This window comes from Loxodonta africana, chromosome 1 (assembly GCF_030014295.1).
Source record: "Loxodonta africana isolate mLoxAfr1 chromosome 1, mLoxAfr1.hap2, whole genome shotgun sequence".
Taxonomy (NCBI): domain Eukaryota; kingdom Metazoa; phylum Chordata; class Mammalia; order Proboscidea; family Elephantidae; genus Loxodonta; species Loxodonta africana.
Window position 1 is genome coordinate 101,990,282 of NC_087342.1, and position 20,321 is coordinate 102,010,602.

Sequence of the window (20,321 nt, forward strand, 5' to 3'; positions counted from 1 at the left end):
GCAGCTGCAGTGTTTTGTAACAGTATTTTGAATACATAAAGAGAAGTATGGTAAGGGACACATCTCAGATATATTCTCCAGAGCCTTGGACTCCTACCACAGAACAAATGGAGAGTCATGAGGAGAAGGGGGGAGGATGGTAAACAATCTGGCTTTTTATCTATTGTGAATAAAGACAATCTAATTCTGAAATATGTTTACTAGAAAATGCTTGGAAATGGCAACCTGAAACTTACTTTCTTATGTCATCTTTAGGAATACAATGTAAGAAAATATCAAAGTACTAATTCACATCACAATAAACATTTGGTCCAAAAGCCAAACAGAACGCAAGGTGTCACCTTCGTTTTTTGATAAATCATATTTTATTTCCTAATTAATTCAAAATACAAGAAAGTGTGTGTCACTTGTTAAATGGAAAAAAGTCAAAACATTTCTTTGTATTTATATAACTTGAATATTAAATTTTTGTTAGAATAAACTTTATAATATAGCACTTAATAATACAGTGATATAAACTAAGATAATACTTCCTTTTAATATACCATGCCAAAATAATTATATAATTTAAAATATGCCCAGGACATTTTTAATGTTATAGGTGATGGTGAAAAGTACGTGGACCTGAAAAGTTGATAAACACTGATACAAGGTAATGATGTGAGACTTGAGAAATAGGCAGAGGCCAGTTCTGAAAAGTCTTGCATGCAAGGTCTTCAATATGGAGCTTAAACTTTATTCTGTAGGTAACAGTGAGTCATTGAAGGTTTTCAGTAGAGAAGGAATAAAATTGGTGTCATGTTTTACAAAGATTAATCAGGTAGTGCAAATGGCCTGGGGTAGGAAAAGCCTAGAGGTTGAGGCTGGCTGGAGAAGCAGGTGGGTAAGGACCACTTGTGAGCAACGACCTAAAGACAGTATGGTCTCAGGAACGGATGGGATGGGGCAAGCAAGAGAGAGGGTAAGAGGGGGAGAAAGACAAAAGGAGAGAGGGAAAAAAGGACTGTGAAGGAAGAATAAACAGGACTTGTTATTGACTAAAGACAGAGAACAAGGCTAAAGGAGGACTCAAAGTAAACTCCGAATTTTAAACATAAACACTGCCATGCTGCTAACAGGAGAGAGATCAGGAGGAGTGGCAGACGGGTCACCGCAGTTAAGCTCATGAACTAGCAAAGGGAGAGCAGAATACTACCCAGATGGAAATAGCCAAAGGGACATAAAAATGCAGAGGCAGAAGAGGGTGGTCTGCTTAGTTCAGTTCACTAATGGGGAACTTCGACACGAAAAGTCTACAGACAAAGATCATAGGGGCAAGGGTTAGAAGTAGGGTTGCCAGGTAAAATATAGGCTCCCCAGCTAATTTTAAATTTTAGGTAAACAAAGAATAATTCTTTAGTATAAGTATGCCCCCATGCAATACTTGAGACATATTTACACTAAAAAATTATTCATTGTTTATCTGAAATTCAAATTTAGCTGAACGTCCTTATATTAATTTGCTAAATTTGGCAATTCTAGTTGGAAATAAATTAGAAGATAAACTTCTGAAAGACGCAGACTGAGCTAGAGACAAAGGCCCAAGTGGTAGAGGCAATGAAGAAAAATACTTTTGAGAGAAGAGGAAAGTAAGAGAGTCTGGGAGAAAAGACAGATATATGTAGGGGAGGCTGAAAGGGAAGGGTTCATGTCTGATAACCTCCTCTCTGATAACTTTTCTTAATAAAGTCAGTGTCAAAAATGTTCCATATAGGATAAAATTAAGCACCTACTCTCAAAAAACTCATTGCCATAGAGTCAATTCTGACTCATAGTGACCCTTCAGGGCAGAGTAGAACTGTCCCGCAGGGTTTCCAAGGAGAACCTGGCAGATTCAAACTGCCAACCTTCTGGTTAGCAGCCATAGCACTTAAGCACTATGCCACCAGGGCGTAAGCACCTAAGGACAGGTTAATACATATACATTCTTGTTCACTTTTGTAAATTCTAGTCATCAGAGGAAGGCTGAACCCTTGGAGTTCCTTTCAACTCTACACTGTTGTGATTCAGACTTTTCCCGTATGAGTGCTTCAGTATTCTTGGTTACATAATTTTCTGTATTAATACAATGTCTTCATCTAACAGTGTAACTATATTCTTTAATGTAGCAATGCAAAAGATAACCCTGCAAAGACTGCTTGGTAATAATTCCATTAATAAAAAAGAAAATGACTGTTTGGGCTCTTAGGAGAAAAACATGCTTACGTGAGTAAAACACATCGTTAAGAGAAAAGCTGTTGTCCGAAAAAAATATTAGCATCAAATGGAAACACTGAAAATAAGCCACAGTTTAAAACCATGCCACTTCTAGAGGGAAAAAAATACTATTCATCTGGCCTGGTGCCTCATTCTGAAGGCCTTGGGAACCTCGGACTTGCTGGGCTGATCCAGTTCCTGTAAGACTGTGATAGAAAATGAGATATGAACCCTCACTTCTTACAGTTACTGTGTGACACTGCAGTCAGTATAGTAGAAGGCAGACTGAATTTCTATTACAAAGATAAAACTAAGGTTAAACTGCATTCGTCAACAACACATGTTGCCGTCTTTTTTGAAAACATGGGCGTGTCAATAATTTGGAAGACACTACCCCACAAAAAAACACTGATTCCTCAACATTTGGGGATTAACTCCTTTGTTGGCGGAGAAAAACTGTAAGTCGCTGTCCTCAGAGCGCCTCAATTTGGGCTCTAAAGAACTTAAAGAGCAACCTGTTTCGCCTCCGTAGATTACTCACTTCTCCCTTCCAGTATTTCAGTAAAGTAAAAAAACAAACAAAAATCCAAACTTAAAACCAAAGATAATGGGTCTATGCTTAATCTCTTTTAAATCACCTAAACAGTACTATCCCCAAAGTAACTGCTGCCATTCTTTTCATAACATGATGGCCATACAGAGACACCATACATTTTGGATTAGTTTAAGGTCTCCATAATACCTCATTCAGAATCATGCTCAAGAATTTTATTGAGGAAGTTTCTCATTCACTTTTTCACCCATACTTCTAATCTTAGAGAGGTTGATACCATCAGGAAAATTGCCCAACAACTTTTTCAATGTACCAAAAGCTGATATAGGACTCATCACTGTGAGGTCTTAAACATATTTGAACATGTTTACAATTAAAATAAAATATCTTATGTATTTTTATATGTCTAACAAAGAAGAATGATGGCTATATCACCGAGATGTTTCCGAACCTCTGTTCATCAAGGAATCTCTAACGGGAAATATTTTTACCATAATAGGTACACTTTAATAAGTTTACCCGAGGCTATTTAATACACAAACCTCTTGTATTCTCACTGCTTTTCAAAAGATTTACAATAAGTGAGACAAAATAGGAGAGTTATACTCAATACATTTTTTTCATGAGAGAAGAGTACACTGTACTTAGTATATATAAACCTCACTTTTAAAAGTGACCCTACAACGCACCAGCTAGTTAGAACAGAAATGAAGAGGCTTTCAGCATCAGACGATAACTATCATAAACAACTCTCATCCATCCACCCACTTAGGGAAGAAGAGCAATAGTAACAGAAGGGCATATGAAGAAGCAGTTGTCAAACATGGTGTTAGTGTAGAGCTACACAGCCCAGATCAACATACACATAAAAAAAAAAAATTTTTTTTTTTTTTTTATACACATAAAAAAGCTACCAATAAATGTGGCATATCTTCTAGGACCCACTTTTTATACTGTGTCTATAGTTCTGGTTTACTGGGTTTATAGTCTTAGGCGAGGGAAGGAAAGAAGCTGTTAATGGCACAAATCCAGCGATATTAAGAGTTTCCTAACTTGGATCATGGAAACCCTAGTGGCATAGTAGTTAAGAGCTACCACTGCTAACCAAAAGGTTGACAGTTTGAAAACACCAGGCACTCCTTGGAAACTCTATAGGGCAGGTCTACTCTATCCTAAACAGTCGCTATGAGTTGGAATCGACTTGATGGCAATGGGTATGGATGGTAACTTGGATCATATAAGCTCCATGACCAAGAGTTGGTATACATCTTAGAAGATTAAGTATGTCTTATATCTTAGGCAATAAAGTATGAGGCAGAGGAGGTGGGACCAATATGGTGGAATAGACAGACACTTCCATCAAGCCCTCTTAAAACAAAGACCAAAAAATAAAAGAGGAACAAGCACATTTATGACAAGCTAAGAGCCCTGAACATCAAAGGCAAGCTTAGAAAATGAACTGAGGGGCAGGGGAGGAAGAGACGGTTCAGAAGCGGAGAGGAGTTACTGGACCTGAATCCCGGACAGCCCTCAGGCACCATTCCCAGGAGCAGTGGCGACGGGCTGGTACTAGCATTCAGCCACAGTTTCCTCAGGAAGAAGCAGCCAGCCACATAGCCTACTCACACCTCCGGAATCAGAGAAGAACGACACTCTCGACAAAAGTTAAGTACTTGCATATATTTTACTGCGCCACCCCACTCCCAAGCCAGCTTTAGCAGCTGATTTCCCCGGGCCTGAGATAGGCCCTATTGAACACCTAAAGCCAACTTCCCAGCTTTGGAGATGGAATAAATTTGAAATTGGGGGAAAAGATAATTTGCCAGCTCCACTAACTGAGGAAGCTCAGGACAGAAGCGGCTCCTGTCCAGGCATAAGCAGTCCATGGACTTTGAGTACCTTTCCCCTCTGCATGGACCTGTGTGGGCCTATTTCAGGAGAAGAGGCCCTTGTTGGCAGACTCCAACCATTTCAGCTGTGCGGTGGAGAGGTGGGTGTTTGATGTTCATCCTTGCTTTGCCTATTAAATAGGGTCCTCACCTACCCATATCAGGGGCCTAAGGACTGGTGGCTCCACTCAGGTTACCCAGCCACCTGCAACAGAGGTCCAAGGATAACTGGTATCTCCCAGTTCTTACAACCAAAAACACTGGGTGCCCGTGGTCCGTGTGCAGAACCCACCCATCTGTACGTTCTAGGGAACAGGGACACATTTTCCTCAGAGACATGGGGGGGATGATTCTAAACCTCCTGTCTTGTTCAGAGTGTGACCCCCTGCTACAGCCAGATGCCGGTACCTACACCAATCACCCCTGCCCCTCTAAGACTGTAGGACAAGGCCTGTACCACACACTTGATGATCAGCTACCTGGACACCTAAGCAAAATCCATACAAGAAAAGTGAATGGACTCCTAGACTGATACACCTGATAACAGCTCTAGCCAGCTGGGGACAGGACACCAGAGCTCCAAAGGCGAAAATAATCAAGTTAGCTCACTCAAGCAGCCTATTTGGGCATATCAAAACAAAACAAAGCAAAAAGCTATGACACAGTAAACAAATATAAACTAATACGATAACTTATAGATGGCTCGGAGACAACAGTCAAGTCAGGTCACAAAGAAACAGACCATGATCGCCTCAACAGACTCTCAAAACAAAGAAGCAAGGGAGCTTCTAGATGAAAGTGCATTCCTGGAATTACCAGAGGCAGAAAACAAAGATTAATATACAGAACCCTTCAAGACATCAGGAAGGAAATGAGACAATATGCAGAACAAGTCAAGGAACACACAGATAAAGCAACTGAAGAAATTAAAAAGATTATTTAGGAACATAATGAAAAATTTAATAAGCTGGAAAAATCCATAGACAGACAGCAATCAGAAATTCAGAAGATTAACAATAAAATTACAGAATTAGACAACTCAGTAGAAAGTCAGAGGAGCAGAATTGAGCAAGTGGAAGGCAGAATTTCTGAACTTGAAGATAAATAAATCACTTGGCACTAACATATTTGAAGAAAAATCAGATAAAAGAATTTAAAAAAATGAAGAAACCTTAAGAATCATGTGGGACTCTATCAAGAGAAATAACCTACGAGTGATTGGAGTACCAGAACAGGGAGGGACATCAGAAAATACAGAGAGAATTGTTCAAGATTTGTTGGCAGAAAACTTTCCTGATATTGTGAAAGATGAGAAGATATCTATCCAAGATGCTCATTGAACTCCACATAAGGTAGATTTTAAAAAGAAAGTCACCAAGACATATTAAAATCAAACTTGCCAAAACCAAAGATAGAGAAATTTTTTTAAATTTTTATTGTACTTTAAGTGAAAGTTTATAAATCAAGTCAGTCTGTCACACAGAAACTTACATACACCTTGCTACGTACTCTCAATTGCTCTCCCCCTAGTGAGACAGCCCGCTCCCTCCCTCTACTCTCTCTTTTCATGTCCATTTTGTCAGCTTCTAACCCCCTCTACCCTCTCATCTCCCCTCCAGGCAGGAGATGCCAACATAGTCTCAAGTGTCCACCTGATCCAAGAAGTTTACTCCTTACCAGCAGAAGAAAATATTCTTTGATGGTTACGAGAGGGGGGAGGGAGGGTGGGAGATGGGTATCCACTAATTAGATAGCAGATTAGAACTACTTTAGGTAACGGGAAAGACAACACACAATACAGGCGAGGTCAGCACAACTGGACTAAACCCAAAACAAAGAAGTTTCCTGAATAAACTGAATGCTTTGAAGGCCAACGTAGCAGGGCAGGAGTTTGGGGACCATGGTTTCAGGGGACATCTAAGTCAATTGGCATAATAAAATCTATTAAGAAAACATTCTGCATCCCACTTTGGAGAGTGGCTTCTGGGGCCTTAAATGCTAGCAAGCGGCCATCTAAGATGTATCAATTGGTCTCAGCCTACCTGGACCAAAGGAGAATGAAAAACACCAAGGACACAAGGTAATTATGAGCCCAAGAGAGAGAAAGGACCACAGAAACCAGAGACTGTATCAGCCTGAGACCAGAAGAACTAGATGGTACCTGGCTACAACCAATGACTGCCCTGAGAGGAACACAACAGAGAACCCCTGAGGGAGCAGGAGAGCAGCGGGATGCAGACCCCAAATTCTTGTAAAAAGACCAGACTTAATGGTCTGACTGAGGCTAGAAGGACCCCGATGGTCTTGGCCCCCAGACCTTCTGTTAGCCCAGGACAGGAACCATTCCCAAAGCCAACTCTTCAGACAGGGATTGGACTGGACAATGAGATAGAAAAAGATGCTGGTGAAGAATGAGCTTCTTGGATCAAGTAGACACTTGAGACTATGTTGGCATCCCCTATCTGGAGGGGAGATGAGAGGGCAAAGGGAGTTAGAAGCTGGTGGAATGGACACAAAAAGAGAGAGTGGAGGGAAGGAGTCGGCTGTCTCATTAGGGGGAGAGCAATTAGGAGTATATAGCAAGGTGTATATAAATTTTTGTCTGAGATACTGACTTGATTTGTAAACTTTCACTTAAAGCACAATAAAAATTAAAAAAAAAATTCATACCGATTATGTGTTGAGATGACTATATGTTGAACATATTGACCTAAATAAAACATATTCTTAAAATTAAAAAAAAAAAGTATGAGACAGAGACTGTAGTTACTTCTTAGAGACTCCTAGTGTCCTAGAAGCTCTTAGCTGCCTTCTAACTTAGTCACAGAATCCCAGCTTTTAGCTGAACGCATTACCACTCAACTAAAAGAATTGCATTTCCTTGCCACACACTGCTTGATGTGGTCATGCAACTAAGTTATGACTAATGAGAACTAGTAGAAGTGTTGTATCAATAATTCTCTTTAAAAGGGAGGGGCTGTAACCTTCTGCTTCGTCCTTCCTGTTCCCTAGAAGGTGCATGTGAATGCTAGAGTTCAAGCAACCATTTTGTGCCACATGTTGATGTGATGTGGAACAGTAAGAAAGAGGAGCCTGATGATGACGGAGCTGTCAACATAGCCCTGGACTGCCTACCTCCAGTTTCTTTTCATGTGATATAATAAATGCTTATGTGCTTAAGCTACTATTATTTTGAGTTTTTCTGTCACTCACAGATGAACACTGTTGTTGTTAGGTGCTGCCTAGTCGGTTTCAACTCAGAGGGACTCCATGTACAATAGAATGAAACATTGCCCAGTCCTGCACCATTCTCCTGATCGTTGTTATGCTTGAGCCCATTGTTGCGGCCACTGCGTCAATCCATCTCCCTGAAGGCCTTCCTCTTTTTCACTGACCCTCTACTTTACCAAGCATGATGTCTTTCTCCAGTCACTGATCCCTCCTAATAACAGGTCCAAAGTATGTGAGACGGAGTCTCGCCATCCTTGCTTCTAAGGAGCATTCTGGCTGCACTCTTACAAGACCGATTTGTTTGTTCTTTTGGCAGTTCATGGTATATTCAATATTCTTCATCAACACCATAATTCAAAGGCATCAGCTCTTATTCAGTCTTCCTTATTCATTGTCCAGCTTTTGCACGCATATGAGGTGACTGAAAATACCGTGGTTTGGGTCAGGTGCTCTTTAGTCCTTAAAGTGACGCCTTTGCTTTTCAACACTTGAAAGAGTTCTTTTGCAGTAGATTTGTCCAATGCAATGTGTTCTTTGATTTCTTGATTGCTGCTTCCATGGGTGTTAGTTATGAATCCAAGTAAAATAAAATCCTGGACAACATCAATCTTTTCTCCATTTATCATGATGTTGCTTATTGGTCCAGTTGTGAGGATATTGAAGGCTGTGATCTTTGATCATCAGTAAGTGCTTTGAGTCCTCTTCACTTTCAGCAAGCAAGGTTGTGTCACCTGCATAACACAGGTTGTTAATGAGTCTTCCTCCAACCCTGATGCCCTGTTCTTCATACAGTCCAGCTTCTTGGGTTATTTGCTCAGGATACAAATTGAATAAGTATAGTGAAAGGATACAACCCTGACACACATCATTCCTGACTTTAAACCACACAGTATCCCCCTGTTCTGTTCAAATGGCTGCCTCTTGATCTATGTATAGGTTCCTCATGAGCACAATTAAGTGTTCTGCAATTCTCATTCTTCGCAATGTTATCCATAATTTGTTATGATCCACACAGTTGAATGCCCTTGCAGACCCATGTGTCAGTTTGTCGTACTATGGGGGCTTGCGTGTTGCTGTGATGCTGGAAGCTATGCCACTGGTGTTCAAATACCAGCAGGGTAACCCATGGTAGATAGGTTTCAGCAGAGCTTCCAGACTAAGACAGACTAGGAAGAAGGACCTGACGGTCCACTTCTGAAAAAAATTAGCCAGTGAAAACCTTATGAATAGCAGGAACACAGATGAACATAATCCTTACTAATTCAACAAGTATGTATGCATATGTATATAAAATATCTCAGGGTGTTTACAGCCTGACACATAATGCGCACCCAATGAATATAGGTTCTTCTCTATTTGGTGTAACTGCAATCAACTCAAAACATATTGATATCTGTAAACCTCCTATTGTTAGATAGTTGAGCTAATTGTTGCCACAGCAGGGCACAGCCAAAATTAACAAACCCTGCTCTTTCCCCCCCACCCCCCATGGTCAACCTTGAAAGTCTCCAAATCTAAACATCACATAGGTATCTTCTAATTGATTTGGCTTTGTTTACTTTGCCTATTAATTCAGTGCAGAGGTTTATCTCCTCAGCATGTTTTATCCCTCTTCTGGTAACATCAGCTCCTGTGTCCAGGTGGTTTAGACAGGGCTATCAATCAGGCAGGGGATGTCTAGGCAAAGAGAGTACCCCATCCCCTAGGGACGGTGACTGGTTTGGGGATGGGCATGTGACTCTAGAATCCTCACTTGGACATTCTGCTGAAGTTCTCAGGAAAGACAATGTCCTATTTTGAGAGTCGTGGTCCTGCAAGGCTATAAACTTGGAGATGCTGGCCACAAAGAGGAAACTGAGACTGAAGTCAACACATTGTAGACTTTCTAGTTATGTAAGTCATGAATTCCTTTTTCTTTCCTTTAAGCTGCTTTGAAGTGAGTTTCTGTCTTTTGTCATTGAGAAAGTTCTGGAGACTAACATGCAGATCATTTTTCCTTGTGACCTAGCAGGTTCACTGGCATATTAAGGAATAAAATAGATGGGGGGAAACTACAAAATCAACTATTGCCTAGTATCTGTCTTAGTATCTTATAAGTACTCTAGAATTTTGATTCATATAATTTATATAATATTATTAAGATCACATGGAATCTGGGAAGTCTTTGGAACTAAGCCTCCATCTAATATAGGGTGACATATTGCCATGACTTTCATCCTTCTAATTAACTATTTTTAAAGAAGCGAATCAAGTTTTTACATTATATCCTCATTAAAAAATAGCTTGGATGCGCTCCTTAAGTGTTTCATTGTTCCAAAATCTGTTGTCCTGAGACAAGCACGACCTCTACAGAAACACAGGGACAGCACAGCAACTTTCAGTAACAGTTTCCTCCACTGAAGAAGCCATTCCATTCCTTTACAAGTGGCACACAGCATACATTAGTAAGTTAAAAAAACAAAGGCTACTTCCAAGTTGTAACGAGAATCCTTATTTTGTCTCAGTGAGAAGTAAATTTGTTGTTCTTGTGATAAACGAAACCAAAATTAAATCAGAAGAAAAAGGAATATTGACTGTCAAAGATCCTAGTGCTTAAGTGTGAACATAAAGTAGTAAAAAATATACTTGAACCTCTCAGAGCTGTGGATGAAGAAGAAAATTTTACCTATGAATAAGAATAGTTCCTATTATACTTTTAGCAACTTCATTTTCAATCAATATCAATGAAAGCAAAATTAGACGCCACAATGGGCTACGTACCCAGAGTAAAAATACAGATGGCCCTAAATGGAAACATACTGTACCGTACTTCTATTCTCATTTAGACTGAGGCAAAATAGGATCTCATGAGATATTTTTAACAAGCCAATAAATAATTCAGCCCCTGGGATTTTCTTTTTTATTCAAACGTTTTAGTTCTTACAACAAAGTTTTTAGTGTTCTAAAAGCCTTTTACTTCCCTAAATATGCTACAATTATCTAAACAACATTATTTAATTAGTATGCGATGAGTGCATGGCTCCCTAACGGGAATTTTCATTAATTAACATAGATGGAAATACAAAAGCATTAGCTGAAAACAATTTGAGGAGTCAAAACCCTAATCTGCCTGTTGCACAGCAAGGAAAAACACCTTAGAGTTACGTGAATACTTTGGCTTACACAGCAACTGCGTGTTTACCCAATAGTTTCAGACTTCGTTCATTCCACAGATATTCGCTGGATATCTACCGTGGGCCTGCACTATCACAGGTGTTTGGGAAGCATCAGTGAACAAAACAGAAAAAGATCCTAGCTTCACAAAGCTAACATACTAGCCAGGGAAGAACAAGATGATGGACAACAGTCGTTGTTATTAGGTGTCATCGAGTTGATTTCAACCCATAGTGACCCCATATGACACAGCAGAACTGCCCCATAAGGTGTCTTGGCTGCAGTCTCTACAGAAGTAGATGGCCAGGTCTTACTCCCACGGAGTCGCTAGGGGTGTTCACACTGCCAGCCCTTCGGTTAGCCGCTGAGCACCTAACCATTTGTGCCACCACGGCTCCTTACAACAGTCACAGCACATAAGGAAATTACTTTTTTTTTTTTTTTATGTCACGGCAGTGGGTTTATGTCAGAAGGTGATAAGTGCTATGGGAAAAAAGAAAATGTAAAGTTGGGAGTTCAGGACTGGCCAAAAGGTATGGGAGAAAGCTGGGCTGCAGTTTTAAATATGGTAGTTAGGATGGCCCTCATTAAGAAGGTGACATTTAAGCAAAGACTTTAAAAAGGTGACAGTGTGAGCTATCTGGGTATCTGGGAGAAGAGCATTCCAGGCAGAGAAAACAGCCAGGACAAAAGTTCTAAGAATGGAGACTTCCAGAATGTTGAAACCTAAAGCAGAATGAGCAAGGGAATGAAATTAGAAGACAAAGCTACAAGGTAAAGGGCTCCTTTGTTTACGGGAGGAGAGCAGCTCATATAAGTCCTTCCTGGCAGGGCAGGCTGCATTATTTGGGGGGCTCAGTGCACGACAAAAATGCAGGGTCCCCGTTCAAAAAGCAGGGAAAAGTATTGCTGAAGATACTAAAATATAAAGCTTTCTCCTTTAAAAAAAAAACCCATTTTTTACTATAGGGATTACTTATAATTATAGGGATAAAATGATATTTGAGTAATGACAAACTTAAAAATTGCAAAAAATAATATGTTGGTGTTATAATTTTATATGATACAATAAATAATAATATTTTATTAGTATGGTATCTTGATTAATCATATGATTTTCTTGGCTTGCTTTACTAAAAATTTATTTATTGGGTCACCAAAATTTATACTTTTAGCAACTTCATTTTCAACCACTATCAATGAAAGCAAAATTAGATGCCCTTGGTAAGTTTATGATCACAAATACTTTTTGGTGATTTTTAATCTTGAGAAGGATCTTTCTGCTGATGCAACTGATAACAGAGCTGAGCATTTTACAGGTTCTGGCAACAGTGAGATAAATTTCTGACAAATTATTTCAAAATATAAATTTTAATAGTATATCTAAACTTATGAGTCTTGCAAAAAACTTCTTTCTGAAAAGATTCAACTGTTTATACAAGTTAGTTTCATGTAAGTCTGAATTTAATTTTACATGTAAATATATACAGTGCATTTTAATGCTTCCTTTGACACTTTCTGTAACATGTGGAGGTTATACAAGAAACAGAAAGTAGCAAGATGATTTGTACACAATTCAAAAGGTCTATCTGGTCTATCACTGTATCTATAGCTAAAAGGGAATTTTTTTTAATTGTCTTCCCCATTAATCCTTGGTTCATCTAAAGCCTCATATAAAAATAATGGCTTTTTTTCTTTCATTGAATACAATAAACTTTACAGTTAATTTCTACTTCTAAGTCTGTGGACCTTGCTTTGCAATGCTGCAGCAGTTTTCAAACATAGAAATTCTAAGCTCTTTGAAGAAAATTGTTATGGATTGAATTGTGTCCCCCAAGAACACGTGTTAAAGTCCTAACCCCTGGTATCTGTGAATCATAAATAGGGCCTTGGAGATGCTATCAGGTAAGTTAACATGACTTCATACTGCAGTAGTGTGGGTCCTAATCCATTCTAAGTGGTGTCCTTATAAAATAGGACAAGAGGCACAAAGGGACAGAGGAAGATGTGAGATGCATCTACCAGTCAAGGAACTATCGGGGCTACTAGAAGCTGGAAGAGACAAGAAGGGACCTTCCCTAGAGCCTCCAGAGACAACATGGGCCTGTCAACACCCTGAATTCTGACATCTGGCCTCCAGAACTGTGAGACAATAAAATTCTGTTCTTATAAGCCACCTTGTTGGTGGTATTTTGTTATAATAATCCTAGGAAGCTAATATAAACACTAATAACTCCCCAATATGCTTTACTGCAATGCCTATATGTATGATTTAATTTTGTAATAATTTACTGATAAAATTTGCTTCCTGAGTGCCAGCAGTTCCTGTCCCAGCGCTCATACCAGAGGGTTATTATCAGACACCACAGGGACTGGCTCCAGGGGCCCATGAGTAAGCCAGCCTCCCATCGCAGGCTCCAGAGCTGCCCCTCACTCTCTTATGTGACTTTGCTGCCACTTCTGCTGCTGCTGCTGCAGTCACTAGCACCAATCTGGGTCCAGGTCCCAGTGTGTCTACCCCCTGGGGTGTCAGGGAGCCCTGAGCTGCCCCAACGTGTGCAGATGTGCAGCAGTAGGCCAACCACCACACTTGGCATGGCCTGCGGTACCTGACTGAGTCTGCATGTGGGCAAACTACTGCCAGACCACAACGACATGCACATGCTCCACGTATCTCTTCTGTTCAGGCGTATACCTCTTGTTCCAACAGACTTCATTTATAAGACACAAGTTCAAAGTTAAAATTATTAAGAAATTTCAAGATGGCAACAGCAAAGCATTAAACTAAGTGTGGGACCCTTCTCATTGCAGGGCCTGTGTAGCTGCCCAGGCTGCATACCCATGAAGCCCACCCTGCTTCTAGGGTATGATAAGGAGCTGGGCTTTTTCTCTAAGTGAAATGGGGAGCCATTGAAAGATTTTGCTAAGAGAAGTGACATGATATGCTAATTTACAGTCACTAGTGAAGATTATAAATTTTGCACTTCCCATTAAAGAACCAGGCTTAATAAATTGCTCCGATACAAGCATTAAACTTGTAACACAACTGATCACTTTGATTTTGGACAGTCAGTATGAACTCAAAAGTAATTTCCAAATGTGTTGTTATTTTATGTTTACTCAGGCCAACATTAGATACAAAGTATATCAAGTCTACTTATAAATATGACCCTGATTTAAATAGACGCATTTGGTTCTAATGAACAGAAATTGAAGGTGCAGAAGGTAATTGTAAGAATATGAGTGTGTGTAGACACAGGAATTTCCGCTAGGCCTCTAGATCTCTCAGGTCCCTTATCCTGTTTACCTTTGTCCAGGTCATAGTCTCTGCTGACTCACAACCGTCATGTCCTCGTAGTCCATGGTGATCTCTCCAGCCTTTCATTCTCTACCTCCCTTTCAGCTCCTGCTCTTACTGCTATCGGCCTGCTCTGCCCAGATTTTCCCAGCCCACACTGCCAAGAGCAAGGTTCTAACAGTCCCAGTTTACTTCTATTTGGGCAATGCTTTTAGCCTCTGATCAACCTCCTAAGCCATGGGCAGCCTTTACATTGCTGTCCTTCACTCATATTCCTTTGCTGACCCCATTATCAATGGCTGCAGGGACAATGTCACATAGTCAGAACATGGTTTCCTCTGATTGCCATCCCCATTGGAACCGCAGATGGGACAGTTTTCTCTTACCAGAGTGTGGCCATCATAGGTAAGGTGATGACATAATTGGGCCCCTGCCAAAAATGTCCTGTCACACAGCTGACTAGCTTTCATTGCCATGCATCATTGTGCCTGAAATTCCATCAGCCTTGGCCTAATTATAGTAAACAAGTATCTTTTTCTATAACTCAAATTCCTCCAAGGTAAGACTTATTTGCAGTGCTTGATACAGAGCTCCCACCACCCCACCCGCTGCCATCGAGTTGATTGGGACTTAGGGACCCCATAGGGCCTCCAAGGCTGTAAATCTCTATGGAAGAAGACTGCCATATCTTTCCTTGCAGAGCTGCTGGTGGTTTCAAACTGCCAACCTTTCAGTTAGCAGTCGATCGCTTTAACCACTGCACCACCAAGTCTCCTTGATACACAGCTAGAATTCACTAAATGTTGGCTAAATGAGTGGTGAATGAAACTCAATTTATCTATTATAATCAAATTAGCTCCCAAGTGTCAGTTTGTCGTACTATGGGTACTTGCATATTGCTGTGATGCTGGAAGCTATGCCAGGTACTCGGATACCAGCAGCATCACCCATGGTGGACAGGTTTCAGCTGAGCTTCCACACTAAGACAAACTAGGAAGAAGGACTGGTAATCTACTTCTGAAAAGAATTAGCCAGTGAAAAGCTTATAAATAGCAGCAGAACATGGTCTGATATAGTGCCGGCAGATTAATCCCCCAGGTTGGAAGGCACTCAAAAGATGACTGGGGAAGAGCTGCCTCCTCAAAGTAGAGTTAACCTTAATGGCCTGGATGGAGTCGAGCTTTCAGGACCTTCATTTGCTGATGTGGCACGACCTAAAATGAGAAGAAACAGCTGCAAACATCCATTAAAAACTGGAACCCAGAATGTACGAAGTATGAATCTAGAAAAATTGGAAATCCTCAAAAATGAAATGGAATGCATGAACATAGATATCTTAGGCATTAGTAAGCTGAAATGGTCTGATATTGGCCATTTTGAACCTGAAAATCATCTGGTCTACTATGCAGGGAATGACAACTTGAAGTGGAAAGGCATTGCATTCATCATCAAAAAGAACATTTCAAGATCTATCCTGAAGTACAATGCTGTCAGTGATAGGATAATACCTATATACTTAAAAGGAAGACCAGTTAATATGACTAGTATTCAAATTTATGCACCAACCACTACAGCCACAGATGAAGCAAATGGAGATTTTTACCAGCATCTACAGTCTGAAATTGATCAAATATGCATTCAGGATGCATTGATAATTACTGGTGACTGGAATGCAAAAGTTGGAAACAAAGAAGGATAAGTGGTTGGAAAATATGGCCTTGGCGATAGAAACGATGCTAGAGATCGCATGATAGAATTTTGCAAGACCAACAACTTCTTCATTGCAAATGCCTTTTTCACCAACATAAACGGCGACTATACGCGTAGACTTTGCCAGATGGAATACACAGGAATCAGATTGACTACATCTGTGGAAAGAGACAATGGAAAAGGTCAATATAATCAGTCAGAACAAGGCCAGAGGCCCACCATGGAACAGACGATCAATTGCTCATATGCAAGTTCAAGTTAAAACTGAAGAAAATTAGAAAAAGTCAACGAGAGCCAAAGTACAACCTTGAGTATATCCCATCTGGATTTAGAGACCATCTCAGGAATAGATTTGACACTTTGAACACTGATGACCAAAGACCAGATGAGTTGGTGCAAGGACATCAAGGACATCATTCTATGAAGAAAGCAAGAGGTCATTAAAAAGACAGGAAAGAAAGAGAAGGCCAAAATAGATGTCAGAAGAGACTCTGAAACTTGCTCTTGAACATCAAGTAGCTAAAGCAAAAGGAAGAATTGATGAAGTAAAAGTACTGAACAGAAGATTTCAAGGGCGTTTCGAGAAGGCAAAGTAAAGTATTATAATGACATGTGCAAAGAGCTGGAGATGGAAAACCAAAAGGGAAGAACACGCTCAGCGTTTCTCAAGCTGAAAGAACTGAAGAAAAAATTCAAGCCTCGAGTTGCAATAGTGAAGGATTCTATGGGGAAAATACTGAATGACACAGGAAGCATCAAAAGAAGGTGGAAGGAATACACAGAGTCATTATACCAAAAAGAATTGGTCAATATTCAATTATTTCAAGAGGTAGCATATGATCAGGAACCAATGGTACTGAAGGAAGAAGTCCAAGCTACACTGAAGGCACTGGCGAAAAACAAGGCTTGAGGAATTGATGGAATATCAATTGAGATGTTTCAATAAACGGATGCAGCCCTGGGAGTGCTCACTCACCTATGTCAAGAAATTTGGAAGACAGCTTCCTGGCCAACAGACTGAAAGAGATCCATATTTATGCCTATTTCCAAGAAAGGTGATCCAACCGAATGTGGAAATTACAGAACAACATCATTAGTATCACACACAAGTAAAATTTTGCTGAAGATCATTCAAAAACTGCTGCAGCAGTATAGTGACCAGGAACTTCCAGATATTCAGGCCAGATTCAAAAGAGGACGTGGAACAAGGGATATCATTCCTGATGTTAGATGGATCCTGCCGAAAACCAGAGAATATCAGAAAGGTGTTTACCCGTGTTTTATTGACTCTGCAAAGGCATTCAACTGTGTGGATCATAACAAATTATGGAAAACAGTGCGAAGAATGGCAATTTCAGAACCCTTAATGCTAATGAGGAACCTATACATAGATCAAGAGGCAGTCATTTGAACACAGCAAGGAGATACTGCATGGTTTGAAACCAGGAAAGGTGTGCATTGGGGTTGTACCCTTTCACCATACCTATTCGGTCTGTATAAAACCAAACCAAACCAAACCCAGTGCCGATGAGTCGATTCCGACTCATCGCAACCCTATAGGACAGAGTAGATAGAACTGCCCCATAGAGTTTCCAAGGTCAGTCTGTACAGTGAGCAAATAATCTGAGAAACTAGACTGTATTAAGAAGAACAGGGCATCAGGATTGGAGCAACACTCATTAACAACCTGGCATATGCAGATGACACAACCCTGCTTGCTGAAAGTGAAGAGGACTTGAAGTACTTACTCATGAAGATCAAAGGTCACAGTCCGCAGTATGGATTACATCTTAACATAAAGAAAACAAAAATCCTCACAACTGTATCAAAAAAGCAATATCGTGATAAACAGAGAAAAGATTGAAGTTGGCAAGGATTTCATTTTACTTGGATCCATAATCAACACCCATGGAAGCAGCAGTCAAGAAATCAAAAGACACATTGTATTGGGCGAATCTGCTGCAAAAGACCTCTTCAAAGTGTTGAAAAGCAAAGACGTCACCTTGAAGACTAAGGTGTGCCTGACCCAAGCCATGGTATTTTCAACCTCACCATATGCATGCAAAAGCTGGACAATGAATAAAGAAGACCAAAGGAGAACTGACACCTTTGAATTGTGGTGTTGGCGAAGAATATTGAATATACCATGGACTGCCAAAAGAAGAACAAATCTGTCTTGGAAAAAGTACAGCCAGAATGCTCATTGAGAAGCAAAGATGGAGAGACTATGTCTTACATACTTTGGACATGTTATCAGGAGGAATCAGTCCCTGGAGAAGGACATCATGCTTGGTAAAGTACAGGGTCAACAAAAAAGAGGAAGACCCTCAACAAGATGGGTTGACACAGTGGCTGCAACAATGGGCTCAAGCATAACAATGATTACGAGCATGGTGCAGGACTGGGTAGTGCTTCATTCTGTAGTACATAGGGTCCCTATGAGTCGGAACTGACTCAAGGGCACCTAAGAATAATAACAATCTAATTAGATAATTTTCTTTTGAGAATAGCTATACCGAATGAAGATGTTTTATGGACAGAGGAAGTAGTGTTGTTTGGAGCACACAAAAATGTAACAGAGGGTAGAAGAGGTGTACAGTATCTTAAGTAGCCAAAGGACCATACGGACAGCAAGGACATCCAGAGCACAGGATGAAAAATTCTAGGAGGTGAGAACTAAAAGGAAAATTGCCTTTCACCTCCTACCTCTGCCTCCACTGACCAAGAGAAAAAAAACCTATTTTGCCTATTTAAAATTGCCAGTAGGCAAGAGTTAGCACTGAAAAATGATGCTGGGAAGTCAAATATGATGAGGACTGAAAAATGCCCATTGATTTAGTGACCATGAACATCATTGGTGAATTTTTCAAGGACGATTTCCGTGAAATTGAATAAAACACATGTATCACCTGTGACACAGCAATTTAAAGATCAAAGGACTACTAAAGCAAGATCTAGTTCTAGTCACAGTTGCATAACCTGATTACTGTGTGACCTTCAAGAAGTCAATTTAATGCTCAGAGCTCTGTTTTACTCATCTAAAATGGGAAGGATAATACCTGTTTACCCACAAGGTTAAGTCAGGTAATACATATAAAAGAGCTATGAAATTGGCAAAACTCTATATAACATGGAGCCCTGGTGGCACAGTGGTTAAGAGCTGGGGTACTAAGCAAAAGGTCAGCAGTTCGTACCCACCAGCAGCTCCTTGGAAACCCTATGGGCAGTTCTACGCTGTCCTATGGTGTCGCTGCAAGTTGGAATCGACTCAGTGTCGATGGGTTTTTGGGTTCTATATAAAATAAAATGCATTCTTATTATTATCAGGTACCAATAAGTAAATTTTTTCATGTATTTAGCAAGAAGTACACTAAAAATTCTGACCAAAATCATATGCCAAACATAAACGTAAATCTCCACTTTGGGAGAGTCTGCTGAAACAGTTCCGGACCAAGTAAAAACCAAAAACCAAACCTGTTGCTGTTAAGTTGATTCCGACTCATAGCGACCCTACAGGACAGAGTAGAACTGCCCCATAGGGCTTCCAAAGAGAAGCTAGTGGATTCAAATTGCTAACCTTTTGGTTAGCGCTCAGCAAGTGATAGAGCAGTAGATAAATTTAGTGCTATAATCAATTGGTCTCAACCCACCTGGAGAATGAAGAACACCAAAGAAACAAGGTTAATTATGAGCCCAAGAGACAAAAAGGGCCACATAAATCAGAGACTATATCAGCCTGAGACCAGAAGAACTAAATTGTGCCCAGCTACAACTGATGACTGCCCTGACAGGGAACACAACAGAGAATCCCTGATGGAGCAGGAGAGCAGTGGGATGCAGACCTCGAATTCTCATAAAAAGACCAGACTTTAATGGACTGACTGAGACTAGAAGGACCCTAGTGGTCATGGTCCCCAGACCTTCTGTTAGCCCAAAACTAGAACCATTCCCAAAGCCAACTCCTTACGCAGGGATTGGACTGGACTATAAGACAGAAAATGATACTGATGAGGAGTGAGCCCCTTAGATCAAGTAGACACATAAGACTATGCAGGCAGCTCCTGTCTGGAGGTAAGACGAGAAGGCAGAGCGGGACAGGAGCTGGCTGAATGGACACAGGGAATACAGAGTGGGGAGGAGGAGTGTGCTGTCTCATTACGGGGATAGCAACCAGGAGTACACAGCAAAGTGTATACACATTTTTGTATGAGAGACTGACTTGATTTGTAAACTTTCACTTAAAGCACAACTA

General features: G+C 40.4%; 1 protein-coding gene across 1 annotated transcript in view; it reads right to left on the minus strand.

Annotated features, from left to right (window-relative positions):
- Nucleotides 1-2,135: 2,135 nt before the first annotated feature.
- LOC135231432 (kinesin-like protein KIF6) overlaps nucleotides 2,136-20,321 on the minus strand; it is a 56,870-nt gene continuing 38,684 nt past the window's right edge. The window contains exon 4 of the mRNA XM_064285540.1: nucleotides 2,136-2,441. Within this exon, the coding sequence (XP_064141610.1) occupies nucleotides 2,330-2,441 (112 nt within the window). The 3' untranslated portion in view covers nucleotides 2,136-2,329. The remainder of the gene's footprint in view (nucleotides 2,442-20,321) is intronic.